The sequence below is a fragment of the Apodemus sylvaticus genome, chromosome 1, assembly GCF_947179515.1.
Source record: "Apodemus sylvaticus chromosome 1, mApoSyl1.1, whole genome shotgun sequence".
Taxonomy (NCBI): domain Eukaryota; kingdom Metazoa; phylum Chordata; class Mammalia; order Rodentia; family Muridae; genus Apodemus; species Apodemus sylvaticus.
The window spans coordinates 168963063-168982380 of record NC_067472.1 but is presented as its reverse complement, the minus strand read 5'-3'; the positions used below and the strand labels follow the sequence as shown (position 1 = coordinate 168982380).

The following is a 19318-nucleotide window of genomic DNA, read 5'->3' as shown; positions in this document are numbered from 1 at the left end:
CCTTTTGGTTACTCGTTTTCCCGCCTTTTCTGTTCTCTACAGATGATTGGCTGCAGCCAAGTTCCGCCCCTTGCCTTTCCGCCTATCTGAACTGACCAGGGAGAGGGCGTGGTCTCGGCAGACGTTGGGCGGGTCGCCGTTGGCCCGGCGCGCGCGAGGGCGGGACCCAGCTCCAAATAGCGGACCGCGAGACACGTCTTCGGAGCGTGCGCATTGCCTAAAAACCAGACTAGTGGTGAGGCATGCGCAGTCGAGATAAAAGCTATTAAATGGTTTCAAGAAAAAAAAAAAAAGCCCAGATTGTGCGCATGCGTCTTACTGCTTGCAGAAACCAATCCTCTGGGCCCAGGACCTCTTACTGCACATGCGCAGAAGGCTCAATGACAGTCACGCGTTGGTTAAGGTGAGGGCAGGGTGGGGGATTGCATGGCCCAGGAAGGACGGTCCAGCACCCGCTATTAACTTTTCCTAGTTTTTCAACACTCCTGAGAGCCCCCTCGTTGTTTAAGCTTCTCAGAGACCATTTGTGCCGCTACAGGGTCCCTGGGCCTGCAAGATACTCCAAACTACGACCTCTGACCCAACCTATACTGTGCAGTGTAGAAGGAAACGGAAAAGGATTAGAGGGAGGGAGACTGGATAAGAACCGTCCCAGAAGGGAGGGGTGTGTGGAGGTACGTCCTCCAATTGACCTTTGACCTCCCCTTCATTTGCTTATGTTTAGGCTCTGGGAAAAGGGGCAGGCGATGTTGCATGTGACCTGGGGGTCTAAGGTCCGAGGATGGTCCCTAGTGCCTGCTGTCCTCGGGACCCCCCGGGCTCTGTCGTCCCTGGAGAACAGGATGGGGGCGTACCGCAAGATGTGGAACCCCAAGGAGCCCTGCAACTGGGCCCAGCAGTACCGCGAGCGCTTCATTCCATTCTCCAAGGAGCAGCTGCTCCGCCTCCTGATACAGGTACCGCCCATCAGTGGTCTAAGAACCTAGGGACTACAATATCCAGCCGACCTCGCGACTGCACCACTGTACCTGCTTTTGCTCTAGCGCCTCCTGGGAGTTGTAGTTTCTGGCCCCTTTAGCGTTGCTAGTGAGTGCGAGAAAGTTGGAATGCAGGGGCTAGGAAGATCTCCAAGATGAGCTGCCTCATGAGCTCTGGACTTGGGCATCTTCTGGGGCCTTGAACAGGCACTCTGGGACATGAGTTTTCCCCTTGAATAGATGTAACTGTCATCCTCATAATTACTTTCTACTACATAATAAATGGGTACTTGCAAAGCAAGTGGTAATTATCACATCCTGAGCTCTTACTCTGTGGCACTGTGCTACATGTTTGTAATGTATAGAACCATCAGAACAGCCCAGTAAGAAAGAGGCCACCATCATCCCACTTTACAGGTGTAAAAAGGTAGAGAAGCTACAGTGAGTGACCCATGCTTGCTTGACTCTAGAGTACACCCCTTACCTCACTCCTGATCTATTCCATAGCTTGAGCTCTCAGCCCACCATCACTATCAGAAGATGATCATTCATTAATATAACAGTTATTTATTGAACACCTGCTGTGTATACCAAGTCCTGTGTTAGATTTTATATATACATGCATACATATGAGCACAAACAGTCTCATCAAAAATTTCCTCTAGTGGCTGGGGAGATGGCTCAGTGGTTAAGAGCACTGACTGCTCTTCCAGAGGTCCTGAGTTCAAACCCCAGCAACCACATGGTGGCTCACAACCATCTGTAATGAGATCTCATGCCCTCTTCTGGTGTGTCTGAAGACAGCTACAGTGTACTTATATAACTAAAAGTATTTTTAAAAAAAATTTCCTCAGCCGGGCTGTGGTGGCGCACACCTGTAATCCCAGCACTCTGGGAGGCAGAGGCAGGCGGATTTCTGAGTTCGAGGCCAGCCTGGTCTACCGAGTAAGTTCCAGGACAGCCAGGGCTATACAGAGAAACACTGTCTCGAAAAAAACAAATCCAAAAAACAAAAAACAAACAAACAAAAAATTCCTCGAGTTAGTCTGAGAAGATGGCTTAGCAGTTAGGAGCATTTGTTACTCTTGCAAAGGATCAAGGATCTGTTTCTACACCTACATGATAACTCAGAGTCACTCATAATTCTAGTTCCACAGGATCCAGTGCCCACTTCTGACCTCTGCTGGCACTAGGCACATATGTGGTGCACATATATGCAATCAAAACACATATATGTAAACACACAATAAATAAAATTCTCCCTGAAGTCAGATGGGCCCATCATGATCCTCAGAAATGACTTCACTGAACCTCAGTTTCCCCTTTCAAAATACTGAGGTTCTAATTCCATCTACCCCATCCCTTCTCTGGAGGAGGAGGTCCTGCTAAGGAAGAGCAACTGTCCACAGGGCACACATTCTGCGGATGTGCAGTTAGCGGCAGAGCAGGTGCTGAGCCTCTGGGTCCTGAAGACTTCTCTTTTCCTTGTGCTATGCTGGGTCTGTACAATTGACCAAATCAGTTTTATTTTTTATGATTTATTTATTTATTTTATGCATATGTGTACACCACCATTGCTCTCTTCAGACACGCCAGAAGAGGGCACCAGACCCCCATTACAGATGGCTGTGAGCCACCATGTGGTTGCTGAGAATTGAACTCAGGACCTCTGGAAGAGCAGTAGGTTCTCTTAACCACTCTCCAGCCTGACCAAGTCAGCTTTTAAATACAAATTTAAAAGTCCAGATTTCAGCCGGGTGTGGTGGCGCATGCCTGTAATCCTTGCACTTGGGAGGCAGAGGCAGGTGGATTTCTGAGTTCGAGGCCAGCCTGGTCTACAGAGTGAGTTCCAGGATAGCCAGGACTCCACAGAGAAACCCTGTCTCTGGGGGGGTGGGGGTGGGGAGTCCAGAATTCCCATCCTGTATGTGGATTGCCATGAAAGGTCCTCTGGAGGAGGAAGGGAGAGACCTAACTGGGTTTTCTTTCTGGGTGTCAGGAGTTCCACTCCAGCCCAGCAGAGAGAGCATCTTTGGAGGCATTCTCCGCTCACGTGGACTTCTGTACCCTGTTTCACTACCATCAGCTCCTGGCCAGGCTGCAGGTGAGGATGGCTCTTTGGTCCTGCCGTGCGTGTTTGCTCACTGTGTGTTTAGTATGTTGTGACCTGTTTGGAGCCTGGCTCTCTTTTAAGTTCTGAGGACTCTGCCATGGCAGGAGAGATGTAGTCATATCCTCAGGGAGCAGGCGTGGGGATGGGGTGGGGATAGGAACTAAAATGAATGTAAAATATGTCTGGCTGTGGGATCTGCAGGGAGAAGGGACTGGGGTGTCCTTGAACTCACGGAGACCCATATGCCTCTGCCTCCTCTGTGCTGCGATTAAGTGTGCACCAGTGTGTGCCCGTGTGTGCCTGGAGGAAGTTAGTTATCTGAGTGCTTGTTGGACAGCAGAGGGAGACTGAGAGGCCCGAGTCTGTAGTAAAAGAGAAACTTTGGAGGATCCTGACCTGTAGAGAGCCTTACTGAGGTGCCATGCCACCTGGCAGGAACTTGGTATTGAACATATGTGAAGTTCCTCTCCCAGCCTTTGAGTCTCTTGCAAGCCTTTGAGTGGAGGCTGACCTTTTTCTCTAGCCCTTCAATTGATTAGTCAGAAACCGAGTGGTCTAGGCACAGCCATAGGTTACAGTGACAGTGACAGTGACGGCCGCCTGGAATAGTTGGGGCTGCAGGTCAACCAGATGCTTACCATGAAGGATATCCCTAGGTTAGGGTTTCTTCTCACCAGCTGCTGAGGGGTTGAGCCTTCTTGAGATGTATAAGGTCGGACCCCTCAAACTTCTGAGTTGACTCTACACACCATCCTCTAGATGCCTTCCCTACCTTGCCTTGAACAGTGACAGCCCTTCAGAGCCCTGTGTGCTCTGCTGAGCACGTAAGTCTCTGCTGCTGCCGGCCCCACGTAAAGATGGAGAGAAAGTCAGCTCCACAATGTTATCCTCTGGCCACTGCTTGGGGTGTGTGTGCGTCCCTCCCCTGTATACAAACACAGCAGTATTAGAAGTTTTGTAGGGCCTCGCGGGTATATACTCCCACTTCCCAAGGGCAGTGGCAACCTTGGCAGGGTTTCGTTTATTTATTTTTTGACGTGTGATCTCACTGGTAGCCGAGGCTGGCCTCAAATCCACAAATGTACAATCCTCCTGCCTCCCAAGCACTAAAGGAGTTTTGTAAGTAATTGGCAGATCTGGGTATGCCCATGCCTCAGTTTTCACATCTGTAAGTCAGTGTACTGGCTAGTTTTGTGTGTCAGCTTGACACAGGCTGGAGTTATCACAGAGAAAGGAGCTTCAGTTGGGGAAGTGCCTCCATGAGTTCCAGTTGTGGGGCATTTTCTCAATTTGTGATCAAGGGGCGAGGGCCCCTTGTGGGTGGTACCATCTCTGGGCTGGTATTCTTGGGTTCTATAAGAGAGCAGGCTGAGCAAGCCAGGGGAAGCAAGCCAGTAAGAAACATCCCTCCATGGCCTCTGCATCAGCTCCTGCTTCCTGACCTGTTTGAGTTCCAGTCCTGACTTCCTTTGGTGATGAACAACAGTGTGGAAGTGTAAGTGGAATAAACCCTTTCCCCCCAACTTGCTTTTTGGTCATGATGTTTGTGTAGGAATAGAAACCCTGACGAAGACAAATTGGTACCAGCGTAGTGGGGTGTTCCTGTGACAACCTGACCATGTTTTGGGGAGAACTGTGGGAGGACTTTGGAACTCTGAGCTAGAAGAGCCATTAGGATGTTAAGAGCTCTGTGGAAAGTTCTGTAGGAGCTTGGAAGACAATGTTAAGAACAGTGAAAATGATGGAGGCCTGGCTTGTGAAATTTCAGAGGGAAGATTAAAGACTCTTATCAGGGCCATGTTTTGATTGTGAAGATTCTGTGGCTTTGGTTTGCTGGGGCTGAAGAATCAGCTGTGATTAACAAGATACCAGAACCACTAAAGCAAACCTTTGTTGTTACTGGGACTATTGATGCTGGTTAGCTGGAGCTAAGGAATTAGTGGTGATTAAGAAGAGACCAGCATCACTGAGGTGAAATTTTCTGGGAAGTGTTTTCTGAGAGCACAGCGGCTGTATTCCAGAGATAGCCACAGTTGTATTTTGTGCTGTGGCTGGACTTGGTACAGTGTAAGAGTCACCCAGGTGGTACTGGTTTTGAAGGCATGAATGGGGGTCATAAAGAGCAGCTGAGGCTCGGCACTGTGAGAGGCCACGGAAGGCCTTTGGTGAAGGTGTAACCTCAATTGCAATTGATGGCCCAGGACTGAAGGGTCATGCATAGGAGTTGAGGCTTGGCACCATGAAGAGAGCCTATGAGAGGCTATTGGTGAAGCCTAGTTACAGCGGTAGACAGCAGTGTTTTGGAGATGCTAGTGCCATGCGGTGACCACCAAGAACAGCAGCAACAGCAGTGGAATACAGGCAGCTGGAGCCTAGAAGACAAGCTGTGTGCTACAAAGGGCAGAGCTGGAGAAGTGACCCAAGCCCTTGGAGGACCCCGAAGATTGTGAGTTGGATCACAGACATTGAACCATTGGAATTTGAGTTTTACTTTTGATTATGACTATGCCCTGATATTTTTCCCTCTTGAAGGAAGAAAGTATTTTAGTGGAGCCCTCAGTTAAGAGACTTTGAATTTTAAAAGATATTGGACATTTTAAAGGGATTGAACTTTTAATATTTAAAGACTGTGGGATTTTTAACTGTGGGATTCATCTTGGGGATGAATAAGAAAATAAGGGTTGAAGCTTAATAGTGATATGTTGGTGTGTCAAGTTGACAAGGGGTCAATTGTACTGGCTGGTTTTGTGTGTCAACTTGACACAGGCTGGAGTTATCACAGAGAAAGGAGCTTCAGTTGGGGAAGTGCCTCCATGAGATCCAGCTGTGGGACATTTTCTCAATTAGTGATCAAGGGGGGAGGGCCTGGTATTCTCTGGGCTGGTATTCTTGGGTTCTATAAGAGAGCAGGCTGAGCAAGCCAGTAAATAACATTCCCCCAAGCTGGGCGGTGGTGGCGCACGCCTGTAATCCCAGCACTCTGGGAGGCAGAGGCAGGCGGATTTCTGAGTTGAGGCCAGCCTTGTCTACAGAGTGAGTTCCAGGACAGCCAGGGATATACAGAGAAACCCTGTCTCAAAAAAACCAGATCCACCCCCCCCCCCAATAACATTCCTCCATGGCTTCTGCATCAGCTCCTGCTTCCTGACCTGCTTGAGTTTCAGTCCTGACTTCCTTTGGTGATGAAGAGCTGTGTGGAAATGTAAGGGGAATAAACCCTTTCCTCCTCAACAACATTGTCATGATGTTTGTGCAGGAATAGAAATCCTGACTAAGACAGTAAGGATCACAATGGTCCCATTTTTACAGGATGGCGATGTACCTCTAACTTGCTTCAAGCATAACAGAAAAATGTGCAGAATTTTCACTCTTTCCATCCTCTGTGGAGATTTCTTGGTACTGTGCAAAGAATGGGCCACAAGGCCCATGGGACTGGAGGGTGTCAGTGTGGTTTTGAGTCCATCCAAACGGTGAGGCTCTGAATTGGAGAGAAGGCTCAGCAGTTAAGGCTTTTTCCTTTTGCAGAGGACCTGAGTTCGGTTCCCAGCAAAACTATCCACAACCCTGGTTCTAGGGTATCTGTTATCCTTTTCTGACTTCTGTGGGCTTATGTGGTACACATACATACACGCAGGCAAAGCACTCATACATATAAAATAAATCTTAAAAAATTGAAACAAACAACCAAAAATAAATGAGAAGTTTGTGGTGGTTAGATTTGTATTGCTGGTGGGGAAGAGTGAACTGAGAAAAGCATCCATCTGCTGGGCCGCAGACACAGGAGGAGGGGTAAGCCGAGGAAAGGGAGGAGGGGAGGAGGAGCCTGGGGAGGGGGGTCTCAGACCGTGTGCCATGTTTAAGTTTCCAGCTTGAAGCTCTCAGAGGAGACCCTGGCTGGTGGCAATGTGTAAAGGGCACAGTCCCTCTCCTCCCCTCAGTCCTGAGGCAGGACTTCAGTCTCAGCCAGGCAATCTTTCAAGGTCATTCTGGGCATCTGTGGGCGTGTTCTATGGCTGTGGGCGTGGCCCCTGACTATGGGTGTGTTCTATGGCTGTGGGCGTGGCCCTGATTGACTATGGGTGTGCTCTATGGCTGTGGGCGTGGCCCCTGACTGACTATGGGTGTGGTCTATGGCCGACTTTGCTTGAGTCTTGCCCTTGTGCCAGCATCTCCCTGCTCATTGGCATTGGGCATCTATCACCCTTTGCTCAGGCTCCTCCATAAGGACTACCTTCTGCTGTCTTGTGGTGCATGCTCAGAGGTTGTTCTGACGCCCTGAGACCTTGTGTCCCTCCAAGGTGTGTCACAATGTCTAGGACAAATTATACATCATCCCTGGATCATCAGTCTGGCCGCTGAGATTCTTGCTGCTCATTGCCTCCCTCCCAGAGCCTTGGGGATGGTTGTCAGTACAGAAGTGGAGGGGCTAGAGCCGCTTTTGAGGGGCTGTTAAGGTCCTAAAAGGATTCACACTTTATTCCAAATTCAGTGGAAAGCTCTGGGGCATGGCTTTATGGGAGAGTTTTATGTGGGCAGAGTCAAGCAGGTAAGATGAGTTCCCTCCCACCGGAGCGAGGTGGGGGGACCAGGACAAACAAGGAGGTTCAGGTTGTCACCTCAGGAGTGGAGTATGGGGTGATGATAGGAAGGAGTCTGCAGGTGGAATATCTTGGAAGGATGGTGGAAGCACTTTTGGGGTTCCTGGAACAGCCAGGGCAGAAGCAGAAAGCTCAGGATTGCACTACAGGCCGAGACCTTCTTCAGGCTTGGAGCTGTGGGCGGTGCACGGTGTGGCCTCTGGTGGTCTAGCGCTTGGCCCTGGGATGAAGCCTCAGGGGAAATGGTCCTCTATCAGGAGGGGCTGGAGGCGTGCAGTGGCTTTGATCACTTAGCACAGCTTCTGGCTGGGCCTTTGCTGCTGCTGGGAAGACCATGTCTTCAACAGTCTGAAAGGTTTGGTTTTGGTCAGCCCAGGCTAGTGTTTTTTATTTATTTATTTAAAGATTTATTTATTTATTATATGTGAGTACACTGTAGCTGTCTTCAGACACTCCAGAAGAGGGCATCAGATCTCATACAGATGGTTGTGAGCCACCATGTGGTTGCCGGGATTTGAACTCAGAACCTTTGGAAGAGCAGTCGTTGCTCTTAACCACTGAGACATCTCTCCAGCACCCCCAGGCTGGTCTTGAACTTGTGATATTCCTGTTTTAATTTCCTGAGAACTGGGATGACAGCATATGACACCATGCCCAGTCATGTGACATATGACAGCATATGACACCTCCCAGCCTTCTTTAAGGATTCCCTAACCAAAGTGCATGGAGCCCTTTGGATCTCTACAGGTGATCCAAAAAATCTCTACAGGAGATTTTTTTTTCCAAGACAGGGTTTCTCTGTGTAGCCCTGGCTGTCCTGGAACTCATTCTATAGACCAGGCTGGCCTCGAACTTAGAAATCCACCTGCCTCTGCCTCCCAAGTGCTGGGATTAAAGGCATGCGCTACCACTGCCAGGCTCTACAGGAGATCTTAAAGCTCTCAGCTTCAGCAGCCCAGGTGGGGTTTGAGGCTTGCACAACAAGTTGCAGTAGAAGTTCAGAGGCGTGGTTGTTGTCGCCATCAGTGCCTGCATGGGCCTATCTCCTACTACCCTGACCTTAGGCTCCCCCAGGGCCATCTGGTCTCTGGTCTCCTGCAACCTCTTTGCAGAAGGAGAGGCCACCTGCTCAGGACAGCCCTCAGAGGGAAGCGGGAAGAGCTGCTGAGGTTGCCCGCACAGTGTTTTGGCTTTTTTCTATTTTTATTTGGTGTATGTTGGTGTTTTGACTATTTATATGTCTGTGTGAGGTTGTCAGATTCTTAGGCGTTACAGACAGCTATGAGCTCCCATGTGGGTGCTGGGAATTAAACCTCAATTCTCTGCAAGAACAGTCTAGCCTCATTTTTTTTTTTACCTTTTTGAAACAGGGTCTCACTTTGTTGTCCTGGCTAACCCGGAAATTCTTATGTTGACCAGGCTGGGCTCTAACTCTACAGAGATCCACCTGCCTCTGCCTCCCAGGTGCTGGGATTAGAGGTGTGCACCACCATATCCAGCCGCACAATGTTTTAAGGTGTGTGTGTGTGTGTGTGTGTGTGTGTGTCAGAGTAACACGGGGAGCTTGGAGGAGAGTATAGGAGAAGTGAGCTTGGGCTTTCCTTTGGAGCCTACATTACCCAGGTTGTGACCTCTCTGTTTTTCCTGTCATCTTCCCTCAGGCCTTGTATGACCCTATCAACCCCGACAGGGAGACCCTGGACCAGCCGTCCCTTACTGACCCCGAGCGCCTGTCCAGTGAGAAGGATGTGCTCCAGGCTCTGAAGCCCCTACTGGCCCAGGCCAACTTCTCTCCACTCTCTGAAGATGCCCTGGCCTATGCACTAGTCGTCCACCACCCTCAGGATGAGGTCCAGGTACCTGTTCCCAGAGGGGCCATATTTGCTAGCCTAGAGGAAGCACCCCTCCTTCCCCCATCGGGCGAGGGTCATCAGATGAGGGTCTCAGGTACAGTACTGGAACCTAAGAGGATTTTATGATAAACAATGTAAAACGAATTCCATGGGGCTGAACAGATAGCCCCACGGTTAAGAACACTTGCTGCTATGATAGAGGACTTGCACCCACGTGGTCACTTACAACAGTCTGTAATTCCAGTTCCAGGAGATCCACTGCCCTTTTCTGGCTTTTACAGGTGGGCACCAGGCGTGAATGAAGACCAAACATCTATACACATAAAATAAAAATTAATCTTAAAAATAACCAGAAGGCTGAGTGTGGTGGCACACACCTTTAATCCCAGCACTCGGGAAGCAGAGGCAGGTAGATCTCTGAGTTCAGTGTCATCCTGGTCTACAGAGCAAGTTCCAGTCTGGTCAGGACTACATAGTAAGACCCTTTCTCAGTATTCCCTGAAAATTTTTTTATCTATAAAGATTCTACAGAAAAAATAACAAAAATCCTCTCAATCCCCTCCCCCTAAAGTCAACAAAATTAGGAAGAAATACTAAAATCTTCCAGTTCTATACCTTACTGAACTTTAAGATCTACTTTTCCTAGACCTACTCTGACATATTCTATGATGTGTCCAGCTAGCGGTGGTAAAACATAGTTTAAGTGACAATGTCTGGTCCTTGTAGTTACTTCATAAATGGAGACTCTTAAAACCAATGCTATCTTAGGCTCTAAGAAGATTCTTACATGTGGGGCCACCCTAAAGCTGTGCCCTTCTGCAACCCAAACAGCCACGGGTGACTACTCCCTACCCGTCCACACTGCATGTTCAAGGCAGGGGCCATTTCTGGCTCGGCTGAGTACTCTTGTTCCTCGCTCAGCTGCCTCTGCTTCCCTTCCCCGTTGGCAGGTGACAATAAATTTGGATCAGTATATCTACATGCAGTTCTGGGCTTTGGGCCAGAGAGTCGGCCAGATGCCCCACAAGTCCAGTGTGGGCTCCAAGCGAGGCTTCTTCAGAAAGCTGCCCCCTGCGGAGAGGTGAGGAGGCCCATGTTCCCCAGCTGCAGCTGAAGAGAGCCAGGTTTGAGTTGAGGGGACTGACAGGTCAGTGTCTGGGCCCCTGGGAGAAGCCCAAAGGTGGGAGGTGCAGACTGTCCAAATGCAGCCTCTTCTTCCCAAGAGTAAGTAAGAACTACTGTTTCCAGAGGAAGAGAGGGGAGGGTCAGCCCTCCATTTTCTGAATGAGGAAAATTGAGAATCAGAGAGGCGACATATCATATCCTAAAGAAGTGGCACAGCCATGATTCTGATGAACAACTGACAGGTCCATTATGAAGTCATTTAATTAACCAGCCCCACCGCCATGACTGAACATGTGACTTACTTCCAGTCTCTTGTGATTAAATAGCTTTCTAAAAGGCCATGCAGCATGGAGATGTTCAGGCAGTGGTCAGGATAGTCCAATGGCTGCCTCATGATGGAAAGGGGAAGACTCGGTACTTGTTCCATCCAGGAGGTTTCTGGAGAGCTGCTGACTGGAACCCTGAGGCTCCTGCTAATAGAGGAGGAGGACAGCCTCCGCAGCCATGAGAGCGAGAGAACAAGTAGGCCAAGCCCAGAAGCTCCCTTCTTCCTGTCCGTTTACTAATTTTGAGACATGGTCTTCCATATGTTGCTTTGACTGGCCTGGAACTCACTGTGTCAACAAGGCTGGCTTCAACCTCAGGAAGATCTACCTGCCTCTGCCTCCTGAATGCTAGAATAAGGTGTACGTCACCAGGCCTTTTATATGGGCTATCACTAGAAAGTGGGTTGTGATGTTTTTGAGGGGTCTTCCCACCTCAAAAATCCCGTCAAGAAAATTCCTCACAGCTTGGGTTTTAGATGATTCCTCAGTGTAACAACCAGGACGAGGGAGGTGCGGGCTGCCCTGCGCTCACTTCCTCCTTTCTGGCCCTCAGGAGATATTTCAAGCGAGTGGTGTTGGCCGCACGGACGAGAGGGGGGCACCTGGTTCTGAAGAGCTTCAAGGACACGCCACTGGAGGGCTTGGAGCAGCTGCTGCCCGAGCTGAAGGTTCGCACGCCCATGCTGCAGCGCGCCCTGCTCAACCTGATGCTGGTGGTCTCGGGCGTCGTGGTCTTCGTCAATGTGGGCATGGTGATACTGTCTGACCTCAAGATGGCCACCTCCCTGCTGCTGCTGCTCTTCGCTGCCTTCATGGGCGTGAAGGCCTCCAAGGTGAGCACCCACGCCCCCTCGCTTTGTGGGCTGTGCGGCCAGGTCTCCTGTGTGCTCGGTCCTTCCACGCGGTGCCCCTGGTGCACAATGCCCTTACATCCTTTTAATTCTTCTGTCAGCACCCTTCACCCCGCAGGGCTCCCACTCTTCCTGCCTCAGTTTCTTCACTGGCAGTTTTAAGAGGATAGTGAAGGTTATATACTTTGGAGCTTTACTGACTGAATATGAGTATGACTCTACTGTTCTGCCTTAAGCAACTTTTTTGTTTGTTTGTTTGTTTTTTGGAGACAGGGTTTCTCTGTGTAGCCCTGGCTGTCCTGGAACTCACTCTGTAGACCAGGCTGGCCTCAAATTCAGAAATCTGCCTGCCTCTGCCTCCCAGAGTGCTGGGATTACAGGCGTGCGTCACCTCCGCCTGGCGCAGGTTATCATCTTACCGTCTCTGTAGCCAGCTCCTTCACTGCAGAATGAGAATGATGAGGAGACCTGACCTTGGCGGTGGACAGGGATGAAACGAGTCAACGGGAGCCTGGCACAGTCCCGGATGTACCACGTGAGGTCACTGTTGAGGTGGTGGCGGTCACTACAGTGCGACTCTCTGTCCCCTATGCTTCCTTCCTGGAGGTCATTGCTGCTGACAGAGCCAGCTCCAGCCCCAGATGACCGGTTTAGAAACTCAGGGCCTGCACCAGGAAGTTGTATATTTTTTAATAAGCTCCCTTCTTGAGCGGCAGTGTGGAGTTCGGGGCCTCCTCAGACTGGCGTTGCTCACCAGCTAAGATTCAGGGTCAAGGGGTCAGGTGGTGCTGACACCCAGCTTGTGTTCTCCATGCCTTTCCTGTTGGCTGAGGTGGCTGGGAAGGGTGGCCTTTCTCACTCTGTGGTTGCACTACCTGTCTGAGTTAGAGTTTTACTGCTGTGAACAGACACCATGACCAAGGCAACTTCTATAAGGACAACATTTCATTAGGGCTGGCTTACAGGTTCAGAGGTTTAGCCCATTATCATCACGGCGGGGAGCATGGTAGCATCCAGGCAGGCGTGGTGCAGGAGGAACTGAGAGTTCTACATTTTCATCTGAAGACTGCTAGCAGAATACTGTCTCCCAGGTAGCTAGGACAAAGGAATTAAAACCCACATCCACAAAGCTACATCTACTCCAAAAAAGACTACACTTCTCCACAGTGCCACTTCCTGGGCCAACCATATACAAGCCATCACATTTCACGTCTGGCCCTATAGGCTTGTTCAGACACACGAGTCTATGGGGGCCATGCCTAGCCATAGCATAATTAAAAAGTACATTAGTCCAACCTCCAAAGTCCCCATAGGCTATACAGTCTCAACAATGTCAAAAGTCCAAAGTTCAAGGTCTCTTCTGAGATCCATCCAATCACTTACCTGTAATCCCCGGATCAATAAGAAAACCAGTTCAGCAAACTCCAAACCCTGCATCTCCATGTCTCATGTCAAAGCACTTTTCAGATCTCCAAATCCTTTTTCATCTTTGTTGACAAACTTCTTTTCCTGGGCTGGTTCCACTCCCTGCTAGCAGCATTCAAGAGATAGCCCACGGCTCTGGCATTTTGGACATCTTGGGGTCTCCAAGGCAACCTCAACGTTACAGCTTCTTGTTTCAATGTCTGGGATCCAATCAAGATCTTCTGGACTCCTTTAAAGGGCTAGAGTCAGTTTTTCAGCTCTGCCATCTGTAGCACTCTAAGCTCAGACTGATCCACCCCACTGCTGCTGCTCTTCTTGGTGATCTGGGATCTCCCACTGCAACTAGGCTTCACCAGTAGCCTCTCATAGGCTCTCCTCATGGTGCCAAGCCTCAAATCCTTTGCACGACCCCTTCAGTCCTGGGCCGTCAACTACAACTGAGGCTGCACCTTCACCAATGGCCTTCCATGGCCTCTCAGAGTGCCAAGCCTCAGTTGCTCTTCATGATTCCTTCATGCCTTCAAAACCAGTACCACCTGGGTATTTCTTACACATTACCAAGTCCAGCTACCAGCACAAGGTATAACCACGGCTATCTCTGGAACACAGCTTCTTTGTGCTCTCAGAAAAGACTTCCCAGAAGATTTCACTTCAGTGATGCTGGTCTCTTCTTAATCACCACTAATTTCTTAGCTCCAGCTCACTAGCATCAGTTGTCCCAGGAGTCCCTTCTACTTTTCACTCTAAAGCCAGAGCCACATGGCTGGAGCTACCATGTTCTGCTGCTTGCTGGGGCTGGAACATGGCCCCCTTATTCTATCACCAGCTTTCTGTCTTCCACTCTGTCCTCACTGCCGAGGCTTGGCTTTCCTGAAACTTGCTCTGGAGACTGACCTTGATCTCAGAGATCTGCATGGCTCTGTCTCCTGTAATACTGGGATTAAAGGCGTGTACCATCAAGCCTGGATTTAAGTTTTTCTTCACCCAGAACCTGCTTTGTCCCAGGCTGCTTTACACTCAGAGATCTGTTTGGTTTTGTCTTCTTGGATTAAAGGTATTTACCACCAAGCCTGGATCTAAATTTAGCTGGGTGGGATCTTGCCCGCAAATCCCTTAATCTATTATCTCCTAGAACATTGGACTCAGCTCCATTTCACTTCCGGTGCCCCTTTAATACTTGAATCAGATATTTTATATTTTTCTTTTCTAAGCTTGCTATGCCTGTTCAAAACTCTTCATGAGACGTAACTAGAGAACAAAGTCTCTGCTGGATGTTTTTGAGACTTCCTTTGTCAGTGCAATTAGTGTACATCTCTTTACCTTAGCCTCAGGTAGACTTTTCAGACAAGGGCAAAAAGCAGCCACATTCTTCACCAAAATACCACAAAAATGGTTTCCAGGCCACATATTGAAATTCTTCTCCACTAAACCCTCTTGGGCCAGGTCTGTACAGTTCAAATCACTCTCAGCAACAAAGTCTTCCATATTCCTACTAGGATAGCCCATTAAGCCCCAATTTAAAACATCCCACTGCTTTCCAAATTCAAAATCCCCAAATCCACATTGTTCCAAACAAAAGCAGGACAGGCCTATCACAGCAACACCCCAGTCCCTGGTACCAACTTCTGTCTTAGGGTTTTACTGCTGTGAACAAGACACCATGACCAAGGCAGGCCTTATAAAGGACAACATTTAATTGGGGCTGGCTTACAGATTCAGAGGTTGAGACAATGATGGCATTGTCAAGGCAGGAGCATGATACTGGAGGAACTGAGAATTCTACATCTTCATCTGAAGGCTGCTATCAGAATACTGACTCCCAGGCAGCTAGGACAAAGATAGTAAAGCCCACATCCACAAGGCCACACCTACTCCAACAAGGCTGGGCATGGTGGCGCTCGCCTGTAATCCCAGCACTCTGGGAGGCAGAGGCAGATGGCTTTCTGAGTTCGAGGCCAGCCTGGTCTACAGAATGAGTTCCAGGACAGCCAGGGCTACACAGAGAAACCCTGTCTCCAAAAAACCAAATCCAAAAAACACTGTCTAAGGGAGCCCTCCTCTCACTCCTCAGTGGCCTAGAGGGCTGTGCAGTCCTACAGAGTAGAAGGGCCCCGCTCATCCAGTTCTGGTGTTCTGATTACTCATTTGTTCATACTCCAGCTGCAGTCCAGTCCGGACCTCCGTCCGGGCCAGCTGCCAGCCATGCACACCTCTAAGTATTCATTCCTTCTGTGTTCAGTGCCCCTGGGTTTGCTGTCCCACAGGCCACCCTCCTGGGTTTTTCCTGTTTCCCTGCGTACAGCCATATGCTCTCTGCCTGGTTTCTCAGCTGCTGTCTTGGAGCAGGCTGTGGAACTCCCTGGGATCCCTTGTGCCTGAGTCTCTGTGACCAGCTGGGCTGGAGTGGAGGTTCTCAGTGGCTGCTGCAGCCGACATCTCTCACATCTGTTCTTTGTGGGGGCCTGGCCACGGTGCCTGCCTTGTTTCTGGCCTCCAGGTGACATCTACAGCCCATGCCCAGCCCCACCCAGAGCAGGCCCTACCCTGCCTTCTCACTACCTGGTGGGGACCCTGTTCAGCTTGCCTTGTGGTTAGCTGAATCCGTCCCCACCACTATCCCACCCAGCCCGTCTCTGCTCTCTGTGTGTTTGTGGTATGTAACCTCCTCCCCTGCCTCCCTAGACTCTGCATTTGCATGTTCTGTCCCCTCTGACTGATTCTCTTTCACTGGCCTGGTCCCCTCTGCATTCCTTATCTCGTGGCCAGAGGCCATCAGCTGCCTGAGGCCTTTCTGAATCACCAAGGCTGGGATGGGTCTCTGGACACCCTACCACAGACTGCCTTCTCTGTGCTGAGCAGGCCAGGGCAGCTTGGCCTGTGGACTGTAGGCCCCTGCTGGGGGCAGAGGCTTGTGGACACAGGTTAGGTGGCATGGACTGACGAAGCCTGAGGGTGCATCCACTCTCTGGACAGCCTTGAGGGTGAGACAGTGTTTTCTAACAACAGACTGGGGTGTGTTGCTCAGTTAAAGGCCCATGATCCAAGTGGATGGGGATGGGGGACATGTGTGGGGCACACTAGGACTGGGGTTTAGAGTTTCAAATTCTGAGCTGGGGAGGCTATGAGCAGGGCCTAGGAAGATGGAGCAGGGAAGAGGCAGGCATCAGGATGGCTAGGGACAGACAGGCTGGCCAGGAGGGATGAGGATGGTGATTAGATGTGGCCTGTGACCCGTGAGGGAGGGCTGCCAGAGTGGGGCACGGGGAGTTGGGGGATATGCTTGCATGCCACTGTGGGGTGCTCCTGTAGCCCCAAGAACTCACTCGGCAGACAAAGACAGGAGACGGAAGGATTCTGTCTCAGTGGCAGTTGGCTCCAAGGCAGGGCCGGAGTCCAAGGTGTGGGCTTTTAAGAAGGTCTAGCCACACAGCCATGTTGGAAGGTGTCCGGACATGTCAGTGCAGGCTGGAGTTTGGCCTGCTAGGGTGGGCCTCACAGCTCTGTCCTTACACTCTCCATCATGGGTGCTGAGTTCTGCCCCTCCCCCACACCACCCTTGTAAACAGACAGCGCTGCTCTAGACCACTCGCTCAAGGCCTTGGGGCTATAGGAGCTGGCAGAAACCGGTCAAGGGCACAGGACTGCTGTGAGCTCATCTGTCTTGGCTAACTGTGGGTTTGCAGTGTTGACTAGGCCCAGACTGCACCCGGTGCCCATTACCTGCAGTTTTCTTGACAGTGTAGTAGCTTAAACAGTTCTTTTTCAATTATGGAAAGATTCAAGTAGACATAGAAATGAGGTCACCTGCACCCAGTGTTGGGTTGACAACAATCTGATTGCATTGTAACATAGCCATCTGTCTGTACTGGGTCACTGAAGCGAGTTTACATGTTATTTGGGAATATGGAAGACTACTTGACAGGAATGTACTGGGATTAGAATTTCCTAGGCCCACCAACCAAGGAACACACGCAGGCTGGACCTAGACCTCCTGCACTATAGAGCAGGTGTGCAGCTTGGTCTTCACGTGGAGACCACGTGGAGCGGGGGCTGTCCCAAAAGCTGTTGCCTGTGGGGGGGGGGGATATGTTCTTCTTGTCTAGCCTCAGTGGGAGAGGATGTGCCTCACAGAGACTTGATGTGCCAGGGTGGGGGGATACCCAGGGGGAGGAGAAGGGGGGGGAGGATTGTGGGAGGGAGGGGGCAGGAGTGGGGCAGTGAGCAGGATGGCAAGTGAATGAGTAGAAAATAATAATAAAAGTATTCTAACACATACACACACACACACACACACACACACACAGAGAGAGAGAGAGAGAGAGAGAGAGAGAGAGAGAGATAGAGAGAGAAACTTCACGTTTGAAATCTTTGCATAAAACCTTATGTGGCCAGAAAGCAAAGCACTGGTCAAGGGAGTCGGCATCCGCCTGAACCCAGCCCCGATCCAGAGCAGGAGAAGCCAGGCTGCTGGGCACTCTGGTGCTGAGTGGCCCTGCATCACTGTATCCCACAGGTGTTTGGGCAGCGCCGCAGTGCGCAGGCGCTGGAGCTGGCACACATGCTGTACTACCGAAGCACATCCAACAACTCAGAGCTGCTCAGTGCCCTGGCACTCCGAGCACAGGAGGAGCACATCAAGGAAGCCCTGCTGGCTCACAGCTTCCTAGCCCGCCGGCCAGGGGGCCCCCAAGGCATACCTGAAGGTGAGTCCTCCCCATATTCTAGGTCCTTCCTCCTGTTGATAGGTCTTCCCTGTTACCTCCCAGGCCCTCACTGCTGTCCCCCAGACATTCCCTGCTGTCCCCCAGACCCTTCCTGCTGTCCCCCAGACCCTTCCTGCTGTCCCCCATATTCTCCCTTTTGTCCCCCAGACCCTCCCTGCTGTCCCCCAGACCATTCCTGCTGTCCCCCAGACCCTCTCTGCTGTCCCCCAGACCATCCCTGCTGTCCCCCAGACCCTCCCTGCTGTTCCTCAGGCCCCTCCTGCTGTCCCCCAGACCCTCCCTGCTGTCCCCCAGATCCTTCCTGCTGTCCCCCCAGACCCTCCCTGCTGTCCCCCAGACCCTCCCTGCTGTCCCCCAGACCCTCCCTGCTGTCCCCCAGACCCTCCCTGCTGTTCTCAGGCTCTTCCTGCTGTCCCCCAGACCCTCCTGCTGTCCTCAGGCCCTCCCTGCTGTCCCTCAGGCCCAGGTTTCCTCTAGCTCCAACGTGGACACAGTCTCTTCCACAGAGACCTCCAGGTGGCTGCAGTCTGAAGTGGAAAGCTGGCTTCTGGCCCAGTCAGGCTGTGATGTCACCTTCAATGGACCTCGGGCCCTGGCCCATCTGCAAGCCCTGACCCCCAGCTTTGGGTTGTTCCCACCACCTGAATTGCCACGACTGGACCCGATGGTCTTGGGCACTCCAGAGGCCCCACAGGCCGCACTGGGTAGTAGCTACCCCTCACCCTGACCACTTACTACCAGGCCCTGCGCTGGCAGGTGCCAAGCTCCACCTCCTCCATCGCAGGCTGTCAGTTGTGGCAACTGCATCTCCTTCCTGGACTTTCAGTTCTTGACAGGCTGTTATTTCTGCTAGGCCATTAATTTTGCTATGCTATAGACTTCAGAGGAGCCAATCAGGGCTGTTGGCAGTTGCTAGGCAGCCTCCTGAGGCCCACGAATCAAAGCCGTTTATTTCAACTTGTTATTTTATTTCTTAGACCCGCCCCTGGCGGGAACCTCACTGAGGTCTGTGGAGGAGGCGGGGCTTGGGAGGCTCACGCAGCTGCTGAATTGCAGCTGCCAGCCTTGGCCACAGTGAGATGGGCCAGGCTGTAAAGCTGCACTGGGAGGGGAGGGCTAAGGGGAAGGGGAGGAGAGGGCTGGGGGGGGGGCGGCTTCATTTTCTGTTTAGCGTGCGCAGAACTGCTCGCCACAAGCACGTGGGCCCACTGCAGCCTGAGAGCCATTTGCCCCTGGCACACAGTGGGTAACAGACACTGGCACCTCAGCCACAGGCAGCCAGTCAGAGTGTCTGGAGGAGCCTCCTCAGAAACCACGTGAGATGCA

At 51.1% G+C, this 19318-nt stretch overlaps 1 protein-coding gene across 3 annotated transcripts; it reads left to right on the top strand.

Annotated features, from left to right (window-relative positions):
- The first annotated feature begins 313 nt into the window (after positions 1-313).
- On the top strand, positions 314-19101 carry Tmem143 (transmembrane protein 143). 3 transcript variants are annotated; one of them, XM_052162706.1, is made up of 8 exons: positions 314-403; positions 725-956; positions 2977-3081; positions 9350-9544; positions 10492-10622; positions 11546-11825; positions 17782-17971; positions 18499-19101. In XM_052162706.1, exons 1-8 carry the CDS (start codon positions 381-383, stop codon positions 18717-18719), a joined length of 1377 nt encoding a protein of 458 aa, XP_052018666.1. In that variant the 5' UTR covers positions 314-380; the 3' UTR covers positions 18720-19101. The 3 variants fall into 3 exon arrangements, with proteins under 3 accessions (XP_052018666.1, XP_052018660.1, XP_052018674.1); XM_052162700.1 differs by having other exon boundaries at positions 18487-19101; XM_052162714.1 differs by having other exon boundaries at positions 18453-18576.
- The last annotated feature ends 217 nt before the right edge of the window (positions 19102-19318 follow it).